Genomic DNA, 25,753 nt, shown 5'->3' on the forward strand with positions numbered 1-25,753 from the left:
ATAATATAAATTATATTAATAAATAAAAATTTATTATATAATGTAAATTGTATTAATAAATAAATGTTTCTTTTACAATTTGATTTGAAGTACATTAAACTTGCTATGGTTTATGAGGCACAATACTTGTTAAGGTTTTGCAAATGGGGTAGCAAGCTAAGTGAGCTTGATTGTGGGGAAAACTCCACAGTTAAGTGCGCTCGAGCTAGAGGTGATCTGGGATGGGTGACCTCTTAGGAAGTCCTGGTTACCGGGTGCAAGCCCCGGAAGTGATGATTGGCGCTATCTGATTTATTTCACTAGTTTCAATCCCACTTCTTCACTGCTGTGAGCATCACCTCAAAAATCATGAGAAATTAGTCAGTTACAACTACCTCCCATGGAAATGGTCATAGATGAATGAATTACTTAACGCAGTTGAATCCCAAAAAATGATATCTAATATAATGCAGTGCGAAAACCCCTAATACTTAATTCAAAAGAGTGAAGGGAACTCTACTTGAATGGTTCATGAGGCATAATACTTGCTAAGGTTTTGCAAATGGGGTAGCAAGTTAAGTGGGCTTGATTGTGGGGAAAACTCCACCATTAAGCGCGTTTGAGCCAGATGTGCTCTGGGATGGGTGACCTCCTAGGAAGTCCGGGTTATCGGGTGCAAGCCCTGGAAGTGATGATTGATGCTATATGATTTATTTCACTAGTTTCAATCCCACTTCTTCACCCCTATGAGCATCACCCGATGCAATGAGTACTAAATAGACTATTCAAGAATCATGAGAAATTAGTACCTCACATAGAAATGGTCATAAATGAGTGACTTACTTAACGTAATTGAATCCCAAAAAAATAATATCTAATACTTTAAACGTGTACCACTTGTAAAAAAAAAAATGTTTCTTCATTTAAAAAGGTTTTAATGTTTTTGTTAAAAAATTAAAAAAAATATTCCATTATAAAATGTTATGTGGCGGAATCTTGTTAAAAACGCCAGGCTCGTTGCACAGAACTTGTACATCATTTGTGACATTTTATTTCTTCATGATAGCTTCGGGGTTAGTACAACCCTTATTCCAATAACTCCGCCCTACATCCATTCACTTCAGGGTTTCAGCCTAGCAGTACAGCACAGGAAAGAGGTGCACTCAGGGACCGGGGTACCTACAGCCTGGGTTGCCATTCTCGTTGTAAGTCTAAATGCCTATAATAACCAGTTAAGATTTTGTTTATGCAGTCAAATTTGTAAATTGGTAACTTTTTTCGGGGTTTATTAGCTGAATCTAGGTTGTATAGGATGCACATTTAACAGGGGCTGCTGTGAAATCTACGTTTTCTAATTTATCAGCTGGTCTTAATGTGAGTTCGAGTCCTTTGCTGCTGGTCTTGTGCGGCAATAGTAGTGTTGGCATGGGTATTGGTGCTTTCTTTCTCGCATCTGTGTAATTTGTGGATCCCCCAAAGCGGTGTTTTGGGTTTAGGGTTTATGAGGGTTCAGGGTTTATGATTCAAGTTTTATGAGGCTTTTTTTAATTAAAAATTCCATTGTTCGGCTGTCATTCTTAACGGTAAATAAAAACATATTTTGTATCAATATACAGTAGTAGAATACATCTAGTAAAGACAAAAAGGTTCTTTAGAAACATTATATTCCCACTTGAGTGCTACTTGCTGATAATTGGTGACTTGAAAGCTCCAGTATTAAACTTCTCCAATGTAGCTACTCAGTTGCTTGAGTTCCGGAGGCGCTTGATTTTTATTTGGCACAGCATGTTTCTGTGTGGAATGACCATGTGACCTTTAGCTCCCATAGCTAACTTAGCTCATCGAGAATAATTTTGTCACAGGCATTCTGGTTGGATGGGGAGAGAGTTTGCACTCCTTCACTCTTGATATGCTGCTCTAGAATTCTGCAACCAAGCCTGCCATATCATCCTTTACTGTCCACCTATAGTTGATTGCAGCTTTGGACACCTATCTCCGGTTCCCCAAGATGGCTATCTTGGGGAAAGCCAAGATGGCTACCCTTTCTGCTTAACTCCTTCATTGGTTTTCCTCAGTGAAGCGCCCTTCACCTGCCAAGTCAATGGGGAAGCGAGGATGACCACCATTTCTCCTCGATTTCTTTGCATTCCCTCATTGAAGCACCCTTCACCTGCTATTCTTTGAGTTTTCTTCGAATTGGGGAAGGGCAATGGATACAGAAAGCCTGAGCATGGCCTTCTGCAATGTCACATAATTATAATGATTGCCTCCCCCCTCAGTTATGCAGTTAGTTTGTTTTTGTTATCAGATGTTTTGCATTCTTTTTTGATTGGATTCAGTGTTTTTATTTTTTGTTTTTTGTTGTTTTGGCATGGGTATTTTGTTCTGGAAGTACTTTTCTCATGTTATTTCGTATGTGGCACCAGTTGTTCAGCATTCTTTTTCCATTGATTTTAGTAGCGGCGTTGTTTATTTTGGTTCTTGTTGTTGACAGTTTTGCTTGATCTGGCAGTTATCATTGTGATTTTTGTATGGGGCATTGGCTGTTTTTCATCCCTTTTAGATTGAATTTAGTGTGTAGACACTCCTCATCACCTTAACAATGCCTGGGGATAGTTCCTTCATGATGATAAAAGATGGACTATCTGCTTTGCTCCAGGGAGTTCCTTTCATGTCAAATTTTTTCATCTCATGTTTTTGTGCCAAGGATTCTTGCCACCTACTGATACATCATATGCTGTTGTAAGAAGTTTTTACAATTAGAGTTTAGTTCTCTTCACAAATGAATCAAGCTATGCAATTAAGAAACAACATGACAAAGATGAGATGCTGTTGTAAGAAGGCTTTACAAATAGAGTTTAGTTCCATTCACAAGTGAATCAAGCTACATAATGAAGAAACAACAGTATTCAAATGTGATGACTTCTTTTAGTTGCCTTTTTGCGTATTTTAGTTTAAAAAATTAAAGTCTTATTAGAGCACCCATCTGGTTAGTGGATGGCTGCATCCATGATTTCTAGACAAGTAATTTATATTTTTTTTTTGGTGACTCTTAACAATTTGTATGTTTGATGAATCTCTGCTCCTCTCTTGAAATTGGGTTAGACACAGAGATGTCCTCTGCCACATTGCAATGCAGCTTACAGCTGTCAAATACAGGCCTGCCTCCTGCCATTGTTTTCAATCAGCCAAGGTGCAAGAGGACTGTTGCTACGAGAGCCACTATTCGAGCAGTTTCTTCATCCAGTCATAATTCTGTTGAGTCTGGCCATGGAAATGATGGGTTTGAACCTATTAGATGGGGCAGTAAAAATTCCAGACATGTTAAAGCATCTTTAGGTGTTGGCATTGCTGCAAGTATTGTTTTTCAACTAGCAAGTCCTCCTGGAGGTGGGAATGGAGGAGGGTGGATGGGTGGTTGGGGAGGGGGTGGTGACGGTGGCGGCAATTTTTGGTCAAGAATCGGTGCAGCATTAGCTGATGCCAAGAAAGAGGATGAGTCAGAGGCTTTTGATTCACACGGTTTGCCAGCAGGCTTTGCTGTTCAACCCAACAGGTTGAGTGCTTCCAAAAAATACAAGGTTTCAGGTGTTGACCTTTTTGATATCAGATCACAGAAGCCTATACTCTCCAGTGATCCTTTCTATGAGTTGCTTTCTTTGAAACCTGGTGCAATATACACAAAAGCACATTTGCAGGCAGAGCTGGATAATCTCACCAGCTCTGGTATGTTTGAAAAAGTGGATTTGGAAGCAATCGCTCAGCCAGATGGAACTATCAAGTTGAAGTTCACATTTCTTGAAAGTCAGTGGCAACAGTCAGAGTCTTTTCGTTGTATTAATGTGGGTCTGCTTTCTCAGCCTAAACCCAAGGAGGTGGACTTTAATAGTATGTCTGATTCACAGAAGGAAAGGTTTATTCGAGACCAAGAGATGGAGTACAGGCGCCGTATTCGAGACTCTAGGTCCTGCATTCTTCCAAAGAGTGTGGAGAGGGAGATTCAGAAGTGGTTACAGAATGAAGGGAGAGTAACAGCAAGACAGCTTCAAAGAATCAGAGATCGAGTTCAAAGATGGTATCATGATCAAGGATATGCATGTGCCCAAGTTGTGAATTTTGGTAATCTGAATTCTAAGGAGATAGTATGTGAAGTGGTTGAAGGTGACATCACAAAAGTGGATGTTCAGTTTCAAGACAAAATGGGGAACACTTGTGAAGGGAATACCCGAGAAATTATAATCAGAAGAGAACTCCCCAAACAGGTACTTCTCGGCTTATTCTTTTTCTTTCTTTGAGCTGGCATGTATATGGTCTTGATAGAGGATATAGGATCCATAATAGGTAGTAGAGATTATGGCAACTTCTTATAATATGTATTTGGTTGGATTCACACGAATTTTCTCTATTTTTGAAGGGTTAAACTTTTCTATTTCTTTCTCCTTTTGTTACTTTTTTACTTTGTAAGTTGAATTTTATGAAGGAAAAACTTTAGAGGGGGACTTCTTTGGATATTTCTTCTTTGTCTTTTTCCTCTTTAGTTTCCAACTTCTCATTGCTAGTTATTAATATACAAAATTTTTTGCAGCTTTTGTAAAAGACCCCATTGGCAATCAGTAATTAATATGTTCCTATTTAGGATTCATGCAACGTGTTATAAGTTATTGAATTTTGGTTTACGGCATTGTGATTGACAAATATTGCTCCAAGCGGGTGTTAGAGCTTGCTCTTTCCTTGAATACTTCTTACTGCTTCGAAGTATGTGGGAGATGTTGACACATTAGTGTTAGATTAAAAAAATGCTTACATTAAAAAAATACATGTTGGCTTTAATTTGAATTTAAATTCAAGTTTTTAAATTAAAATTAGAAATAGAAAAGATTGTTAAAGTCGGCTTTAGAGAAAACATTACAAATTGGCTTTAAAGTAAATTTTAATTTATGTTTTTGAGTTATAATGAGAAATAGAAAAGATTATGTCAACAATAACAAAAATGATTTACTTTTGATTATGAGTTGGTCTTGGAAATAGGAAAACTATGTCTACTTAATTAGTTTCTAACTTTCTAGTAAGATAATGAATACTTGTTTATGTTTATGAGTTACTAATGGAATTGCTTTTTAATTAGCTGACAACAAACAAAAAAGATTAGACTCTATTCATAGTTGATTGCACTGCGAGTTGCTCTACAGCAGGGTATGGGGTGTAGAAAATCCTTGAAACCTTGCAACTACTAATGAGTTCAAACTAAAAACAAAAGACACAAGATTTCTCTACAAAAATATTGCAGAAAGAAAACAATGAATAGAAACACAATCACACATAGAACACAAAATATATCTGGGGAACCCAACTGGGAAAAACCCCTCTTGCTTGTATTAAATCAACTGAGCAATCTGATCTATTACATAGAATCTGCTTCAAACCTGAAGCTCCCTGCACTTCTGATTAACTCTCTACAAGACTTGCTCAACACTTGGGCAAATAAGGCCTGCTAGGAGCTCCTATTTCCTAGCGCAATTCTTTCCCTAAAAATAGGAATTTCTCCTATTTCCTTGTGCAATTCCCAAGAGAATTGCTCTGCTTGCTTCTCAAGCTCTGCACACAAAAACCTGTGTACCATAATAAATACAATTTGTGCCTTCATTCAATCTCAATAGGCAATTCGAATTGCATGACCTACTAGGGCTAAATTTAGCAGCTGCTACTGTTAACTGAGAGTCAGTTGAGTTAACACAAAGTCAAACTACTCAACTAAACTCAAGTCTATCTCTATTCTAGAACTAGAGATCAGTTAACTGACAGACACTAGAGTTTAACTCCACTAGATAGCTAATTTTAGCCATCAATTAGTCCACAACTCATTGAAAGCCATCTAACTTGAATTAACTGACAATAACTCCGTGATAAGCCACATCACACAAGTTAACTGACAATAACTCAAGTATCTTTGAGACTGAATTCAAATTAATATCTTTGACTAAAGCACAAGTCAAAGAAGCCATTCCTTGCTACAATTTCAACATGGGGGAGATTTTGTCATGCAATATTACAAACGACAAGAAAATAAATAACTACGCATGTACATATCTACATGACAAAAAATAATTAAACAAAAATTAAATAACTACATATGTACATGACAACATCTAAAAAAATAAATCAGTGTAGATCCATCTTAAACCCAGATATATCAAGCACCAAAAGGGATCAAATTTCTCAAGATGTAATTTTTTATCATTTAATATGGAACAATTTATACATGACATGGAATTACATGATAAAAAATCTACAACCTAAAAAATTTGATCCCTCTCTATGCTTGATAGATCCAGGTTTAATATGGATCCATGCTGGTCCTACAATTATCCAATGTTTTATTCTTTGATCAAACTCAGTCCAATACCTGTCATTTCAACTTTTTTTGTTTCTTATTTCTTGCATATATTCGTTGTTTTTTGGGCTTAAACCCCCTCTCTAAATAATGTATCCCAGGGAAAACCCCCCAACCACTCCCGCTCATTCTGAGGGTACTCAGGGTAAATCCTAGATTCTTCATGGTACAAGGCCAGGTCAACAACAGGTCTCAAAAGTGTTACAACAATTTACTCATCAAGGGCTCAACATGTCACTTGCAGGCATTGAAACTGGGTGGGGAGGACAATACTCCTTGTCTTGACTCTCGACCACCTGAGCTAGACCCATTTGACAGTCTTTCATTTGTTAGTTATTGTTGCTCTGATGAATTTATACTATAAAGAAAATAAATCAATTTTTACATAACTAATTCATTAAGCATACTGTTTTCCAATTATTTTTTATCCTTGTTTACTTGCCACTTACCATTTATGTGCACATTTCATTTCAATGTGTTACCCATTGTTCTAAGTTATATTGTTTTGTTCTTACTTGTATTTTCTGTACTCTATTATTGCCCCTTGTTGACTACGTTGTCTACATTTGCCCATCTCTACGAAACCTATACAAAAATATTGAATATAAAAAAATCATAGCCTATGCTAGTCAATCCACTCGCTTTGATGTTTTTTCTATCCCATGTTTTCTGGATGCAACAAGTTGCTTCCATCGTTGCTCTCGTTGCCCTTTCTCTTTGTTCATATCCATTCTCCATTATATTTTCACAATCAGCTATAACAGCAAGCAGCATATGTTGCCTTTGTTTTAGGAAATGCAAGAAACCTGAGTCAAAAGAGAGTGTCATTGATATGCATGCTTGATGAGCAGGATTTATTTCATATTTATGAAAACTTTCAGATACCCAAGACTTGAGATTGTATAATTGGATATCTTCAAGGCAAATCTTTCAGGGCTTGAACTGAAACCATCAGATTGGAGAGGCATCAAATATTCCTGGATTCAGATAGAGAATGATTTTGCATGTTATTGACTTCCTTGAATTCATCAGTTGTCTCCATATTCAGTTTGCTTTGGGCTGTGATTTTTAACAACAGAATCCAGCATATGGTTGACCATACTTTGACACCTTTCTAGCAATAACAACAGACCTGTGAAGGTTTCCTGAGAGGCCAGTTGGGTCAGTCACTCTACCTGATCATCACTGTTAGGATCAAGCTTACTAATTGATTAGTGGTAGTCTCTCGAGTCTCAACTATCAGTTTGGAAGATAGTGGTGCATTGACTTTTGTTTACTAATGGACTGCTAAAGTGCTCTTCTTATTTGTTAATAAAAGATCACCTATGATCATTGGCATAGTTAAAATAACCATATGGGCTATGATTCTTGGAGATTGTATGTTATCGTTATCCTTGTACTCTTGAGAGAGCAGAGTAGTAATTCAATTGACAATCATAAAAGCACATTTATTTTGTTGAACACGGCAAAAAGTCAAGAACAACTTATGTAAAGTGCACATATAATACTTGTTATATTACCTTTGCCCTGGATCTTTGTATTTGCTGTCTGATACATTCAAGGAACAGCCACATGGGCATTTGTTTACGTATTTGTTGATTAAATATTGTTTTATTTTTATGATACTTGACAGAAATCTGTGTGCACTTTGCAGTTACGGCGAGGTCATATTTTCAATATAGAAGCAGGAAAACAAGCTCTGAGAAATGTGAACTCCCTTGCATTGTTTTCCAACATAGAGGTCAATCCTCGACCTGATGAAAAGAATGAAGGAGGAATAATTGTTGAGGTGAAGCTTAAAGAACTTGAACAGAAGACAGCTGAAGTGAATACTGAATGGAGCATTGTCCCTGGAAGTGGAGGGCGTCCCAGTCTGGTTTGTTTACGATATCGTTTCTTTATCCTTTTATCTATCCTGTCCCATACCCCCGTAATGAGCCATGAAAGTGAAAGTGCCATGTTTGTTAGTTTAAGCCCTGAAAGTGAAATGCCATATTCGTTGGTTTGGCATCTTCTTTCTGAATTCAAGACTTTGAATATTTACTGGAATACATTTATACATGGGAAATGTTCCTATATTCAAAGAATCTTAGTGAAGTTTTTGTTGATGAGTAATTCTTCATATCAGCAATAAATATTAAAGACTGATTAAGAGAGTATCACACATTATATTCATAATTCTGTTTGTGAATGTTTTTATATCTGATACAAGCCCTGTATGTGTTTTTCAGGCTTCAATTCAGCCAGGTGGAAGTGTTACTTTTGAGCACCGGAATCTGAAAGGGTTGAATAGGTCTATTCTCGGTGCTGTGACATCAAACAACCTTTTCAATCCTCAGGTAGTTATTCTTTGATGTTTCTTAGCTTCTGTTCCCTTATTCCAAAAGAACGTGGAAAATTGTACAGTTGGAGTAGAGAACTAGGTTCAAACAATTTGGTTGGGAAAATCCTCGAAAATATTATTCTTTTTACAGTTATAGCACTCGTTGTCCAGCTTGTGCATAGATTAGGAAGTTCCTCGTCCTTGGTTTTTTGTTTCCAACTGGTTGCGTCTAAGCTAAAATATTGCATGTCTCCACTTTCACTAATGGGTGTTTAATGTGTTTGCTTGAAGATTTCAACTTAACAGATCAATCGTTCATGTCTAGGAAAGTGGTTGGTAGCAAATTGTGGTGCCGAAGCAGTTTTGCTTTGTGAACATCTGAGTTGTGTTGCATATTCCAGGAGGTGTCTTCAACCTTAGCATTGAGAGGATATTTATAGTGTAATCTGTTTACATTGACATTCTTGAATAAAACCATACACACAATTACTTGATTGATTTTTTTCTAAGATGGAATGAGTAGTGAATTTTGTATTAACAGCAAAAACTAGGTTCTAGGCCAGTACCTTTACATTTTCCAGACATCTCTGAGAGATTTTCCTAAACATTTCTCTCCAAAACAGAGCTTCCCTACATCTAACAGACTTCCAGATTATGTATTGATACTGATATCTATCATCGAAGGAAAACACCCGACAATAAACATACTTGCAATACATTAATTAGGTCTATCGGGAAGGTTTGAGCCGGATGGACCAGCTTCCAGATCAGCTTTGCTTGACTCTGCAGTTTGTCCAGAAACCTCCAGAGCTTGGACAAGCATGCCACGGTTTCTTTTTCTTGTCTGACGAACATATGTCTTTGCATTCACATGGCTGCAATTCAGATATTGGTTGAACACTGATTCCATTCTGCTAACTCTTAAGTTCAGGACTGCTGCCTCCTCCTCCATCCAAGCCTGGAGCTTTTTAATATTTGTCCGGAGCAGTACAATTTTCTTATCCAGTAGCACCAATTGCAGCGCCCTTTTCTTATCTGCTAGACCATTTTGCCGGTTCGTGAGCTCCAGCAAAGATGCTATTGATTCCGAGAGCTTGTTGGTTAGTTGAGCCATCCAGTCCAGGTCTTGTTCAAGGAAATGCGAATCCGAAGCCATTGAGTCCAGCTAGCACTGAAATACCCAAGAGTATTAATAGCAGAGAGCAGTTCTACTTCATCATTGAGAGGCGGGAGCGATAGACACACAACTTCAGGGGCAATGTATATAGAAGAGGCTCTACTTATGCAGTGACGACCCCAAATGTGGATAATCATTGATGAATGCTATGGCAACCCATTTCATATCTTCAAGATTGCAATCCTGACCAGCTTTATCCATTAATTCACATTCTTTGGAGGGAGTGAACGCCATTAATTCGAAATGACTGAGGTCTGTGTACCTTCTCGAGTCTTACCTTCTCGAGTTTCTGAGGTTATTAATATGAAATTACCCCTCCTGCATTCTTCTAAGCCCCATCAATTGCCAGGTGCCCCTTCTCCTAGCATTGTGTAGTAAACTTGGGCCACTAACATTAAGTTCTGTGTACTCCGATCTTCTTTGATAATTTATGCCATCGATCCAATCTTCCTTTGAACTGGCATGAGAATGGATCAGAGGGGAATAAATGAAGATTGATATTAGAATTCCATCCAATTTTCTAGTGGCTTGGATCACCCGATTGTCTAACAATACGGCTTGATGTTTCTTCTCTATTTTGTCTACCAATCATGGCAACGAAACATAGGATATTTGGTTATTTGATTCCATCACTCCTTGATCCAACCTTGCCCCTTTGTTTTTCTTATTCCCCTTGTTATGGCTATTTCTAGTCCTTTCCATAAAACTAAGAATTCCGCTTGATTGTTTGCCATTATACCTAGAGCCCCAAGCATATTGAATCTCTTGTTTTTTCATCGAGGCGAAGGATAACCCTTCCTGCTCGTGCTTATTGAAATAGGTAACTAGGTTTGGTCTTCATAAATATGAAATGTACTCTTGATTCCTGTATATTCTAAAAAGAAAGAAAATTATTATTATTTTTTTGCAGCATGGGTTACATGCTCAAGGTCAATTTATTTGTAGGTCAAGCACCCATTGAGTGCTTCTAGGGTTTGTCATAGAGTCAAGAAGTCAATTGAGTCATTGTCATATATGAAATACCCCATTGGGCACGTTGTATAATGTAAAATAAATTTATGTAAGTCAATTTGAGTCATAAAGACCCTACAAGACCTAGTCAACCTACAAAAGACAAGTCGGCCTACAAAGCAGCGAAGTCAGCCTCCTAGAGATTTTAAGTTGGCCTATTGTGGGCCTCCAAGAAGCCAATAAATAAGAGACGCTCGATCTCATTTGGTAGAAATCATCAAGTTCGATCAAGGACAAGAAAGAACAATCGAAGTCTGGAGGATTGTTTTAGTGTTGAATCTCGAAAGTGTGTGAAGAAGGATTAGGGCATCTTTGAGTTGCAGCAAGACCAAATTGCAGTCACACCAAGGAGCCGAATTTAGGAGCAAGAAAGATCAAGGAAGGAAGTCGAGTCAACAATAGGAAGCACATCAAGCAAAGGAGAAAAGACTTATAATTCTGCCTTAAACTCTCACACATGCGAAACTACAGATGATTGTAGGAAGGTCAAAAATTGCAGACCTATAATAGAAGCTGAAAATTTGAAGAGGTCAAAATCTGAAGAATTTGAGCAAGTTTGATTGGCGTTGACTTTGCGAAGAGAAGTTCATCAAAAGGAGGTTTGGCTTGGTCTTGGGTCATAAGAAGAGAAGAATTCTTGTGGGTTTTCCTCTCAAGAGGAGAGGCTTTATCCCTGGCTAGCAACCTACATTTTGTGTCCTGTTGTTCTTTTTATCTTCATTGTTTGGTAGCTGTTTGATGATAAGAACACAATAATAATCAAGTGAAAAGAAGAAGCTAATAACAAGTACATCTAGTTAAGTAAAAGAACATCACAAGTAGTTATCAAAGCAAGAGAAATCATATAATCTAGCTGCCCTAGATTTATCAACACTGCCAACTCGGAACTTGATTGACTTTGTTACTAACTCCAATTTCAAATTCTAAATAGCCTTTCAATGCTAGAGTTGAACACATGGTGTGTGTGTATATATAAATATATATATATATATATATATATATATATAAGGAATATTGGATATGTAGATAGAGTGTAATCTGTTTACATTGACATTCTTGAATAAAACCATACGCACAATAACTTGATTGGCTTTGTCACTAAATCCAATTTCAATTCTAAATAGCCTCTCAATGCTTGAAAACACTGTTGTCTTCAACTTTGATAAAACCGACTCTGAAAATTTCACCACTGAAATTCTATTGTAGCTACTGGAATTAATTCTTCTAACTATAAATTAAATATGCAATTTATTACTACGACAACAATGCATTACATCACATTGCAATCTTCACAACTAAAAAATACTGTGAAAGATAAACTAGAAATTGAGAAACTGCTGGCACAAACCCACACAAAAATATAACAATGATATTTTTGGACAAAAGTCCCCAAAAAAACCCAACTTGGGAAACCAATGTAGCAACTAAGGGATTTTATTATTAAGCAATGATGAGAAATTCTGAGTATAATCTATGGATGCCTAACTGGCAATCCAACCAGCGAAATAAATTGGATAAAATATCTATGAGGCAAATACCTCAACACCACGTCTTATCCTACTTCGACAACTGGCAAAACTTGCTAGTTGTACAACCTCTGCGCAGTGCTTGCGGATGCCCTAACTTGCTAAGCTTTAGAACTATTGGAAAAATGACGCCCTACCTGACACTGCCTCTGGAAGGAATTCACCTTGCCTCCTGGAGAATTTTCGGACCAACTGCAACTGAATCACTGTTAAAATTGGCAACTAGGGACAAATTCCACCTTAGGACAACTCATATGATGGAGATAATTATTGCATTGGATTCCTCTTTTCGAGAGGTCCAATTTTGATATAAAGATCATCTCATTCTGACAAGCAGAAATGGAATTTTGAATTTATTCTTTCTCATGCACAAATTGTCAAGGTCGGCCTCAGTCAAATGTAGGCTCATGAAGCCCAATGGATGTGTCTCCTCACCCTCAACGAAGTGTATAAATAGGAGTGACCTCTCTCTCATTTGGACATCATCTCAACACAACACATCGCCTCTCTTCTCTCTTGATTGGTTCGTACAACTCAAGGACAACCTCTCTCTTCTTTGCAAGTGTGGCAAGAGGCCAAATTTCTGGACTGTTTTGGAGGTCGAAAATTTCAGGGAACAGGGCAGCGTTGACCAGAGCACAAAAATTATAACAACATTTGACTGTGTTGACCAAGTTGTTTTTGGGCTGACTTTGACCGTCTTGGAAGGCCGAATTCTTTTGCTGTTGACCGAGCTGCTTGGAGGACATTTTGGAGCTGTTTTGACCACCGTTGACTTTTTGGTTAGGGCTGTAGTTGACTGTTGATTTGATAGTGCTGTTTTGGGCAAGTTAATTTAATATTTGTACTCTCTCTCTTTGCTGAACTATTGAAGAATAATAAGTAGATTTGATCAAAGGGTTTCCCCACATTGGGTTTTGTCCATGTCATCTGCTATATCTTGTGTCCTCTTGTGTTGGCTTGTCTCCCGCACTTGTTTTTTATGTTCTATCTGCATTTATTGTCAATGTGTTTAAGTTAATGTGATTGCTACTGGATATAATTGGAAATTGTCATTGGGTTGCTAAAGGAACATTGGAGTAAATTGTGCTAAAGCATAGAACATACCAATGTTATTTAAAATTAACATGGTTTCAAAGCTCAAGTGAAGACAAAGTCCAAGCAAGAGTGAGGAAAAACAATCACTAAGGGAAGCTTTTGGACAAAGACTTGGAACTAGTCCCAATGACGACTACATCTTTCTTCAAATCCGAGGACAAGCTTAAGGATGAATCTGACTATCATGCATGGAAGATGACTCTAGATTTGACATTGGAAGAAAATGATTCCATTGACTATGTGAAAGGAAGAATAACAGAGCCTCCTTCAAATGCATCTGCAACTGCACAAACAAAGTACAAGAAAGGTGAGGTTAAAGCTAAGGAAGTTATTGTTGATTCTATTCACAAGTCTTTGGTTGCCTATATTTCTGATTTGGAAACATCGAAAGGAGATGACTATCATGCATGGAAGATGACTTTAGATTTGACATTGGAAGAAAATGATTCCATTGACTATGTGAAAGGAAGAATAACAGAGCCTCCTTCAAATGCATCTGCAACTGCACAAACAAAGTACAAGAAAGGTGAGGTTAAAGCTAAGGAAGTTATTGTTGATTCTATTCACAAGTCTTTGGTTGCCTATATTTTTGATTTAGAAACATCGAAGGAGATGTATTGCAAGTTGGTTGGGATGTTCAAAGTAAATAATGCAAATCAAGTTCTCTTTCTCAAGAACAAGTTGAAAGACATCAAGATGGATAGAGGAGAATCCATCCAATCCTACTTAATGAGGATTATCGAGATCAAGAATGATCTCCTATCTATTGGAGGAGTCATTGGGAACAGGGAGCTCACACTTATTGCTCTTGGAGGCCTTACAAGAGAATGGGATGTCCTCAACAATGACAGGATTCAGGGATTTGATGAATTATTGGCTAGATGCGATCAAGTAGGAATAAGGATGATGGAAACAGACAAGCCCTCAAATGGAAACAATCTTACTGCCTTCTCTGCTCATTCTAAGAGGAGGAACAATGCTGGTCCAAGGAAATCAAGGACAAGGGTTCAAGCGGAGATTCAAAAAAGGAAGAAAAGGAAGATGCTTCAATTGTAACAAGTTTGGCCACTTCGCTAGAGAGTGTCCTCACGAGAAGGATACTCCAAGAGATGATGATAACAATAACAACAACTACAAAGGCAATGGCAATCAAAGGAACAATAGGTTCAACAACAAAGGAAAGAGGAATGCTCCCGCTGCTCGAAATGGAAATGGTTGTCCTCCCAAGAAGTCGAGAAACTCTAGGTATGAAGAAGTTAATGTTGTAAAGCAAAAATAATTTTATCTTATTTCTGCCCTCACCACCGCCTCTCCTCCGGATACATTGGATCATTGGTTGATTGATAGTGGTGCCTCAAGGCACTTCACTGGGTACAAGGAGGCCCTCTCAAAATTGGTTGAAAATAAGACAAATATGGAGATTATACTTGGGGATAATGCCACTTATGTTGTGAAAGGAATTGGCATTGTTACTTTTCACTTAAATCAAGGTCAACTCTTCATTTACAAGAAGTGCTATATGTACTTGATCTGAAAAAGAACTTGGTTTCTATTTCTGTGATGGAGGATAAAGGTTTTAAGGTGACATTTATTGATGGGAAGGTTCATGTTTGGCAAAGGAACCCAAGAGATGCATTCACTCTTGGATTCAGGGTTGAAGGTCTCTATTAGGTTGGAGGAAGGCCCTTGGGAGCAATGACTTGTGATACTTCCCTTCAATCCGAATTATGGCATAGGAGATTTGTTCACCTTCATTTCAAACCCTTATCTGATGTAAGGAAGATGGTCATAGGTATGCTCGAATTCAACTTAAATCATGAAGGTGTTTGTCAGGGATGTGAAACTGGAAAACATATAAGGGGACCATTCCCCTCAAGTGAAACTCAAACCGCCGATATTCTTCAGTTGGTCCATTCTGATCTATCAGGTATGTTTCCCGTGACATCTTTGGGTGGATATTTGTACTATGCTATCTTTGTGGATGGCTTGTCTCGCAAAACATGGATCTCTTTCTTAAAGAAGAAGGATGAAGTATTCAAATGGTTCCGCTCTTTCAAAGCCTCGGTCGAGAATGAGACAGGGAAGAAGATCAAAATATTGAGGGCCGATAATGGGACCGAATACGAGTTAAATTAATTCAAAGACTATTGTAGAAAAGCTAGCATTAAGAGGGAAACCACTACTGCATATACTCCTGAACAAAATGGTGTTGCTGAAAGGAAGAATCATACTATCATAGAAGCCACCCGTGCTATGCTACATGATCAAGGTCTTCCGAAGTTCTTATGGGGAGAAGCTGCCAACACCGCTGTGTATGTCCAAAACAGATGCCCACATCAAGCTTTGGACTTCAAGACACCTGAAGAAGTATTCACCGGTAAGAAACCTAATGTTTCTCATTTTAGAATTTTTGGTTGTCTCATATATTTTCATGTGCCGAAAGAGAAAAGAAATAAACTAGATGCATCTGGGAAGAAAGGAATGTTTGTGGGCTACAATGAAACTTCGAAGGCATATAGAATCTATGTGCCTGGTCAAAGGGAAGTGGAATTAAGTCATGATGTCACTTTCAATGAAGATTTTGCTCTTAGAAAGATCTAAGATCTTCCTATCCCTAAGAAGGACAATGATGATGTTGATGCAGAAAAGAAGGATGAGCCTTTGTTTGATGAAACGATGCCCGATGTGGAAGGTTTGATGGATCCCATTGATCCACCTCCTAGTGAGCTCTCTACTTCAAGAAAAAGACCTTTGTGGCTCAAAGATACTCTTGAAGATGCTGAGAAACATATTGCACTGAGGGGGACATTTTGGGAAAGCAAGAAGCCAAATAGGTACCAAGTGTACTTCGCTGCCATAAGTACCATTGTACAATCTGAGCCTTGCACATTTGAAGAAGCCGTGAAACACCAAGTTTGGAAGGATGTGATGAACGAGGAGTATGAGTTGATCATGAAGAATGATGTCTGGGATGTGGTTCCTAGACCCAAGGATAAGTCAGTGGTCACTTCAAAATGGCTCTACAAGATCAAACATGGAGCTGATGGGAGTGCTGAAAAGTTTAAGGCCAGATTTGTTGCTCGAGTCTTCTCTCAAAAGGAAGGAGTAGACTATGATGAGATATCTGCACCGGTCGCGTGATATCCCACCATTCGTTCGATTATAGCCCTTGTTGCTTCCTAAGGATGGAACCTACACCAGATGGATGTCAAAACTGCCTTCTTGCATGGTTCGCTTAAGGAGGACGTCTATGTGGAACAATCCGAGAGGTTCGAGGTTCAAGATCGCGAGACACATGTATGCAGGTTGAAGAAAGTCCTCTATGGGTTGAAGCAAGCCCCTAGGGCTTGGTATGAGACGATCGATAACTATCTTATGAAACTGGGATTTGCAACGAGTGATGTTGACCTGAACTTATACTTCAAGATTGAAAAGGACAAATCTCTCATTCTGGTCCTTTATGTGGATGATCTCTTTCTGACAGGCAATGACCCTCTCGTTCATCAATGCAAGAGGGAGTTGGATTTCGAATTTGAGATGAAGGATCTAGGACTGATGCATTATTTCCTAGGGTTGGAGTTTTGGCAAAAGCTAGGTGAGGTTTTCCTTTCTTAATGAAAATACATTATGAAGCTACTTGAAAGATGTGGAATGTTGGATTGCAAGTTCGTGACTACTTCGATGGAACTCAACATTAAGAAGCTATGTGGAAGTGCTGTTGGGCCCAGCTTAGCCAACCCTATTGAGTATCGTCAACATGTGGGGGCCCTGATGTTCTTGGTCAACTCCCGTCTTGACATATGCTTCGTTGTGAATACGTTGAGTCAATATATGGTCGAACCTCGTCACATTGATTGGATCGCTGCGAAGAATCTTTTGAGATATATCCGAGGCACAATCCACTATGGACTGAGATACATTGCCGGGAACTTGAGGCTACATGGATATTCAAATGCTCATTGGGCTGATAGTGTGGTGGATCGTAAGAGCATGTCTAGTGCTGCTTCTCTTTGGGGTTTGCTTCTATATCTTGGATAAGCATGAAGCAGAAATCGGTTGCATTAAAAATTGCCGAGGCCGAATACATTGCTGTGAGTATGGCCTATTGTGAAGCTGTTTGGTTGAGGAAGCTCTTCAGTGAGCTATTTGAGCACGTGTTGGATACCACCGTGATCTTCTGCAACAACCAGAGTGGGATTCACCTATCAGAGAATCTCGTGTTCCACGACTGCTCCAAGCACATTGATATCAGGTACCACTTTATCCGGGATATGGTACAACGGGGAGCAATAAGGCTCCAACACATTAGAACAGATGAGTAGGTCGCAGACATTCTCATGAAGCCTTTGGGGAAGGTCAAATTCTTAACCTTCCAAGAGAGACTTGGAGTCATGGAACGACCCTCTTATGAGGGTCCCGTATGAGTTGGACACAGAGCTCTGGGAGCTCCTGAGGGCTTGGGGTACTTCTTGGAGCTATGAGTGACCATAGGGTGAGTGGTTCACCTTCCCCTAGTGGTGTGTTGGATACAGGGTGAGTGGTTCACCTTCCCCAGTGACACGCCATTATGGTTGACATGTGTGTAAGGTGAGTGGTTCATTTTCCCCTACCGGGACACATGTATGTAGGGCGAGTGTTTCACCTTCCCCTATGATTGACATATGCATAGGATGAGTGGTTCACCTTCTCTTATGGCATATGAGCAGGATGAGTGGTTCACCTTCTCCTGCTTATGGGCACACATCCTACCCATAGAGTCTGGGACTCATGGGAAGTACCTCTCTTCTGGCCACTGAGTTGGGAAAAGATGGTTAGGGACCATATCACTACCGATGGACGCATTGTGTACAACTGTACTCCCTACGACTAGGATGCACGGTGTTCCACAACTTGATTTGGGATCAAGGACTGACTTTAGTCAGTGGAGAGTGGTATGATCTTGTGACTCACTTTCGATCACTTCTTCTTGATTATTACTTCATGGTTTAGCAGTGCAGAGCAAAGCAAAGATGTCAGGGATGATACAGGATGACATGATGTCATGATGACAGTTGGATTGGTAGGTGCAATGCTCCCTAGTTGAGAAGGAGTTTTAAAATTGGCAACTAGGGACAAATTCCACCTTAGGACAACTAATATGATGGAGATGATATAAAGATCACCTCATTCTGACAAGCAGAAATGGAATTTTGAATTTATTCTTTCTCATGCATAAATTGTCAAGGTTGGCCTTAGTCAAATGTACGCTCATGAAGCCTGATGGATGTGTCTCCTCACCCTCAACGAAGTGTATAAATAAGAGTGACCTCTCTCTCATTTGGACATCTTCTCAACACATCACATCATCTCTCTCCTCTCTTGATTAGTTCGTACAACTCAAGGACAACCTCTCTCTTCTTCGCACGAGTGGCATGAGGCCAAATTTCTGGACTGTTTCGTAGGCCAAAATTTCAGGGAACATGACAACGTTGACTAGCATTGACTTGGATTGTTTGACCATGCGTTGACTTTGATCTAGAGTGCAAAATTCCAATTTTTGAAAGCTGCATTGATTGGCACAATTTTCGAGGTGATTGGGACAGTTTGACTAGTTTGACTTCAACGTTGACTTAAGCCTTTGACTGTAGAAATTACAACAACATTTGACTGGGTTGACTGAGTTGTTTTTGGGTTGACTTTGACCCTCTTGGAAGGCCAAATTCGTCTGCTGTTGACAGAGTTACTTGGAGGACATTTTGGAGCTGCTTTGACCACCATTGACTTTCTGGTTAGGGTTGCTATTGACTGCTGATTTGACAAGACTATTTTGGGCAAGTTAATTTGATATTTGTACTCTCTCTCTGTTGAACTATTGAAGAATAATAAGAAGATTTGATCAGAGGGTTCCCCACATTGGGGTTTGTCGTTGACATCCGCCATATCTTGTGTCCTCTTGTCTTGGCTTGTCTTCTGCACTTGTTTTTTTATGTTCTATCTGCATATACTATCAACGTGTTTAAGTTAATGTGATTGCTACTGGATATAATTGGAAATTGTCATTGGGCTCTAAAGGAACATTGAAGTAAATTGTGCTAAAGCATAGAGCATGCCATTGTTATCTAAAATTAACACCTTCCATTCAGCAAAATCAATCTCCCTCTGAAGCTATCTACGCTGGCTCTGTGCAACTTTTCTGGGAAATGCGACCCTTCTGTTGCTGATTCTCTGGACTAGAAAACTTCCTCGGGACTCACTGTCTCTACCCGTCTCTGTCTCTGCGTCCCCTCTTTAGCTCGAACTCTGTCGACAAGTTGTTGCTGCTCTTTGGAAAATCGAACTGCCCAAGGAAATTGATCTCAAGTGTATTCCTCCATCTACCCATCAACTTCTTCTTATAGTTTCACTGTGGGACTCCAACGACCAAGATTAAATCTTAACCAATGGTTGGGATTATTTCCTAATCGATTCGTTTGTGTTTCTAGAGAAATCTCACCTTCCTCAGTTAATTCTTGTTAATTAATCATTTTTCCTAAGTTAGACTTGGGAAAAATTTAATTACTGATTAATTAACTTAATTAAGGCAATTCTAGGTGGATTTTCCTGAAACCTTTTTTGGGTTATGGGGTCCTACTGCTTCTTAGCCTCTTTGACAACTATTGAGACTAGAACACCATCTGATGCTACAAAAACTAACACTCCCTCTTAGGTAGGAAGATGTTCTCACCAACTCTAGTGTTGTACTACTGCTGCAACACCTTGTCTCTGTAACATCCTCCATATACGCTGTTGGTGTCTGACAAGAAACTTTGTTGGAAATGACCGCACTGCTCCCTTAGTCACAGTGCTGCTCCCTTAGTCACTGTGCTGTTCCCTTAGTCACTACACTATTCCCTTAGTCACTGTCCATCAACAACTGCGCTATTCTGATTCATCTGCCATTGACTGTAGTTGAACCAAATTGTTGCATCTGTGCTGCTGTTGACACTTCCCTGTACATCCTGTTTTGCTGCCAACTTTGCATTTGCACTGCAACACCTTCTCAATTATTGCTGCTGCTACTGCAACTACTACAACTGAGAAGCATCCGAAATACTGAATCAACTGTCTCTGTGCTGCATATGTCTTCTGAGCATTTGACTGCTACTAGCCTCTGCATTGCCCACTGAAGAATCTGCGCTATTGCTGACTCTACACTGAGCCTCCTGCTCTGCTATCAACACTGCATCTGCGCCCCTCAGCACCTGACTGCAACTAGTTTGCAACTGTCACTCTAGAATCTGACTGCATCAACTGACACTGATCCATCCTGCTACTAAATATTATGGGCCCCTGTAGCAAGGTAATGATCCATGAGGAAGACACCTTAATGGACCTTGCCCAACCTCTACGCAACTCTAGGACTACAACTCCATATCACCCCACCTCTCTCCTGGAGGTATAGCTGCAAACATGGAAAATCTGATCTACTCATACTGTTGCTACTACTGCTCTGCTGCTGCAACTACTGCAATAATGAGTCTGATCTCCCCATATCCAGAAGTACTAGTTTCCATAGGGTTGCTCCCTCCAAAACTAGACGCCCTTTGAGTCTCGATCTCCCTATGGGAAATTTCTCTGCCCCCTCAGGCCTGGGTTAGCTTTATAGGCCAAGAGTGGGAAGTTTGGGATCCATTTTTGGAGGGATAAGATCCACTAATGGTGGGCTAGGGGTTTCATGAAGAGAGGGAGTAGCTCCATGATGGGAGGGATCAGGGTTGAATAGGCAACCATTCGAAGCTTGTTAATTGGAATATATACGACTAACAATGCTTCTAGACTTTACTTTTTATTTTTACATGCGTTAAGTCCTGTTTGCAGGTCACAGTGTAAGACAATGTGTACTTATGCACAATTCCAAATGGACTCTTTTGCGTATGTGCCAAAAATGATTAGGGAACTGCGCAAGAAGCCAAAAATAGGGTTTTGAACCATGGGATCTAGGAATTCCACTTTCTTTGGGATAATTTGGATTCTAACTTTGTAGGGGAATGCTTTGGGACACATTTATGGATAGCGAAAGATCCAAACCGTTGGTCATTTGCCTAATGCGATAAAATGACGTGTAACACTACTGGATGGAACTACACCTGCATATTGCAACTAGGCAATTCACATTGCCCGTGTCACTGCGACTAGTTCTGTAACTGTCTCTCGAGTACCCATAACAGCTAGCTATGCAATTGTCGTTTGAATAACCAACTGCAACTGCTAACACTGAACTCCCTACTATGATACGTTGGGCCCCTAGCAATGGTGATGATCCTGTTTCAACAATTGGGACTGATCTATCTGATCTCTTTGTTGCATCTGCATTGGACCCTGCCCATCTGGCACACCGGAGCCTCATACTCCTCCTCCACCTGGATCTGGTGCCCCACTACCTCCTTTCGAGCCTTGTCCCATGTCTGGGACACTTCTTCGCTTTGCAGCTCGCACTGGATAACTCATACTTCCTCCAACACCTGTCTCTGGCCACTGGAAGTCAATTTGCTACCCAGATCTGCATTTTGGCTAACTCACACAAACTGCTCTAGCAATATCGTACATCCATATCTAGAAAGCTCCAATCAGCTTTTCAATCATTGGTTATTGTGATTGAGGTTGTTGGTGAATGTTATGTGCAAGAATTTTGATGTGGCTGGCACCATAGGCAAGGTAGTTTGTCTCAATGTTGCACGAAGCAGGGACGTGGAAGCATGTACTATATATATAATTCTTTTAATATTTTTTTGCATTTATATTTAAAAAACATCCAAAATACCAAATTAGTTGTAGAAGACATGAAAACATGCATATTTTTACATAAATCAAGATATATATGGCATCCGTTGTACATCAATGTTAGTTATCCCAACATCAACCATCTAGATGCATCGACCATCTAGAATCTAGATTCCTCTTCTCTTGTCTAGCCTTTGCCTCTACTTCGATTCTCTAGGGATATTAGTCAAGATTGCCCAATTTTGATCAAACGGCCTAATCCAAACCTTATATTATGGTAGATAAAGCTTAACATTTTTGATCAATGATTTTGACTTGAGTGAAGGGTACATTTCTGCTAACTCCATGACAAAGAAGTTCAACAATCAACAACACCAACACTGGGGTACATATAGGGTTCGATTCTCTTTCTTAAATGCCAATCACATGCCCTCATACATGATATAATCCAATGAAATGCCACAATCCCATTGACCCTGAAAACTGTTAAGTCTGCTGAATTTTGAATGAGATATGAAGTTCTATTTTCTCTATATGAAGTTTGATGAGGTTGGAACCACTCTCAAACATCTTGAGTTATTTCATGGTAATGTTAAAAATTTAAGTAAAATGATGAAAATGAAAGATAAAGGAGAATGCCACTTTTACTTCAAGAATATAAACATTACCATTAGGGAGCATCTAGGAAGCGTCTAGAGAGCATTAAAGGGCACCTTGGGAGTATTCAAAAAGCGTAGTTCCTCACATAATAGTTCGAAATTTCAAACAAAGAAAACAAAAAAAGCCCTGTGGAACCGTTCACCTTTTCTCGGATCCGTGACGGATACATGCCCAAACCTTGATGGATCTGCAGCCGATCCTTTATTGATCCGTGGACCGGGCAGCTGGAACTGCAGATCGAGCCCCCGCATATCCGTTTTTCCAGGAATTACCAAAAAATGGTGGAACTGTGGATCCAATTTTCGGATCCGCTGTTCTTTTGGAGGATTGGTGGCAGATCCGTATGGGACGCGGTTCCGTCTCCTAATCCTTGGGGGACGGGACGGTTCCTGCAACTATGGTTTGTGTATTTGTTGGATATCTGAAAGTGGACTGCAATCCATCAACCAAGCTGCCGGACTTATAAATGAACCCATAGATAGAACCATGTTAATGAATCGAACTTGAAGAATTTAATCTGAGTCTTATAATTAATTGAAGGGACACTAGTTGAATTATTAATTTTTCAGAGATTCCGTATTGGTGAAGCAGAGCACTTCCTATAGGGGTAGGGAGTACCTAAAAATCTTCAGGAACGTGCTCCTTAAGGATCAATTAGATTGTTGGTGATTAATTGTATGAGAATACAAATGTTGGGCTGAACATTGTTTATAAACAATACCTTCATTTGATTGATAGAAATTAAGAAGTGTTGGGTGAACAAATATATATCAGCTTTCCAGTTATTGGTTAATGTGATTGGGGTTGTTGGTGAATGTTATGCACAAGAATTTTAATGTGGCTGGCACCAGAGGTAATGTAGTTTGTCTATTTGTTGGATTTTTGGAAGTGGACTGCAATCCATCAATGAAGCCACTAGAATTATAAATGAATTCATATACAGAACGATGTTAAAGAAATGAGCTTGAAGAATTCTATCCGAGTCTTATAATTCATTGAAGTGACAATAGTTGAATTATTAATTTTGAAGAGGATGCGTATTGGAATTATAAATGAATTCATATACCGAACGATGATAAAGAAATGAGCTTGAAGAATTCTATCAGAGTCTTATAATTCATTGAAGGGACAATAGTTGAATTATTAATTTTGAAGAGGATCCGTATTGGTGAAGCAGGGCACTTTCCATAATGGCAGGGAGCACATAAAAATCTTCAGGAACGTGCTCTTTAAAGATCAACTAGATTGTTGGTGATTAAATGTATGAGAATACAAATTTTCAGCCAATACCTTCATTTGATTGATAAAAATTAAGGTGTTGGGTGAGCTAATGTATATATCAGCTTTTCAATTATTGGTTAATATGATCAAGGTTGGTGGTGAATGTTATGCACAAGAATTTTGATCTGGCTTGCAGCATAGGCAAGGTAGTTTGTCTATTTGTTGGATATTTGTAAGTGGAATGCAATCCATCAACCAAGCCACCAGATTTATAAATGAACCCATAGACAGAACCATGTTAATGAATTGAGCTTGAAGAATTTAATCAGAGTGTGAAGGGACACCAGTTGAATAATTAATTTTGCAAAGGATCTGTATTGGTGAAACAGAGCATTTCCCATAGGGGCAGGGAGCACCTAAAACACGTCAGGAACATGCTCCTTAAAGACCTTCGAGAGCAACCCAGAAGCATGCTTTTAAGGGTGCTTAGCAGGTGCCCCTCTTAGAGCATGCCTTGGAAGTGAAGTGAGGGGCCAGGGGGGGTTGTGGTCCCTTCCAGCTATGGGAAAAACACATATACCCATATAATTGATGCTAAACTACGCCAAGATCAGACTCTCTTTGCTATCAACCATTTTTTGTGGTCTTGATTTTAATAACGACAATACCAAAACTGCCCACAATAAAAGCAACATCTATCAGCAATTGGCATGCACAATCACTTGTCTATCCCATCAATCAACTTTATAAAATCAAATATGTTTTGAAAAGTCTTTGACAATCTCATACTCAAAAACTGCAAGCCCTGATATTCATCTTCCCGACTCTCAAAATAAAAATTCAAAAAAGTATCTAATTTTGAAAATTACAAATACCTTCTGTCAATGCCCTTCAATAGTTGACTTCTCTGTTATGTAGATCAAACCCTAGTGCATGTTGAAATTCTCCACTGCAGCTTTTTCCTCGACTATAATTTTGGTGTGGGTTTTGCACTTGTGCAATTCTTAACATGTTCTTCCTGTTGATTGATCTTCTCTAAAGCTGATCAACTATTGCTTAGAGACATTAGCTTCATGGGCAAGAATCCCTTGGTCAAGTACTCCTTAAGATTCTTTTGTCTGGGTTCCTACCTTTATTGTTTGTTGTAGGATCTGTTTTTTGGATTCATACCTTTACCTTGACTTTGCGGGTAATGTTATTGCTTGACTAGTAATGTCTCATGCATGCAATATCTTGGGTAATTCCCAGGTAGTCTTTATTACCAGGAAATGGAAACAGATATGGATCCGGATAAAGATCCACCAGATTTTTGAAAAGCCAGGATCTGGATATGGTGGGGAAATGCAACATAGAGAAAATACAATAATTCTTTTTTAATTAAATTTTGAAAAACATATTCAAAGTTAAAAATCGAAACCATTCATGAACAACAACATTAGAACTGAAGTCATTAGATAATTTATAAATCTGAGGACTAAAATCATGATGCATCACGCTTTATACAAAAAGTATAACTGTAAATACAAAATTAAGTGTCTCAATGATCACTCTATTTATATGATGATGTAGAGTAGGTCTAATGACATATCCAAAAATGGTCTACATGCTTGTCATTTGAATATTTCAAC

The 25,753-nt window shown here is 39.0% G+C and overlaps 1 protein-coding gene across 1 annotated transcript in view; it reads left to right on the forward strand.

Moving 5' to 3' along the window:
- Positions 1-979: 979 nt before the first annotated feature.
- Positions 980-25,753, forward strand: part of TOC75-III (translocon at the outer envelope membrane of chloroplasts 75-III) — a 42,331-nt gene continuing 17,557 nt past the window's right edge. The window contains exons 1-4 of the mRNA XM_089431982.1: positions 980-1,184; positions 3,085-4,241; positions 8,025-8,246; positions 8,602-8,709. Of these exons, the coding sequence (XP_089288108.1) occupies positions 3,093-4,241; positions 8,025-8,246; positions 8,602-8,709 (1,479 nt within the window). The 5' untranslated portion in view covers positions 980-1,184; positions 3,085-3,092. The remainder of the gene's footprint in view (positions 1,185-3,084; positions 4,242-8,024; positions 8,247-8,601; positions 8,710-25,753) is intronic.

The sequence above is a fragment of the Pinus tabuliformis genome, chromosome 5_1 (assembly GCF_031772625.1).
Source record: "Pinus tabuliformis cultivar Carrire ecotype Pingquan chromosome 5_1, CPIR1, whole genome shotgun sequence".
In the NCBI taxonomy this organism is placed as follows: Eukaryota; Viridiplantae; Streptophyta; class Pinopsida; order Pinales; family Pinaceae; genus Pinus; species Pinus tabuliformis.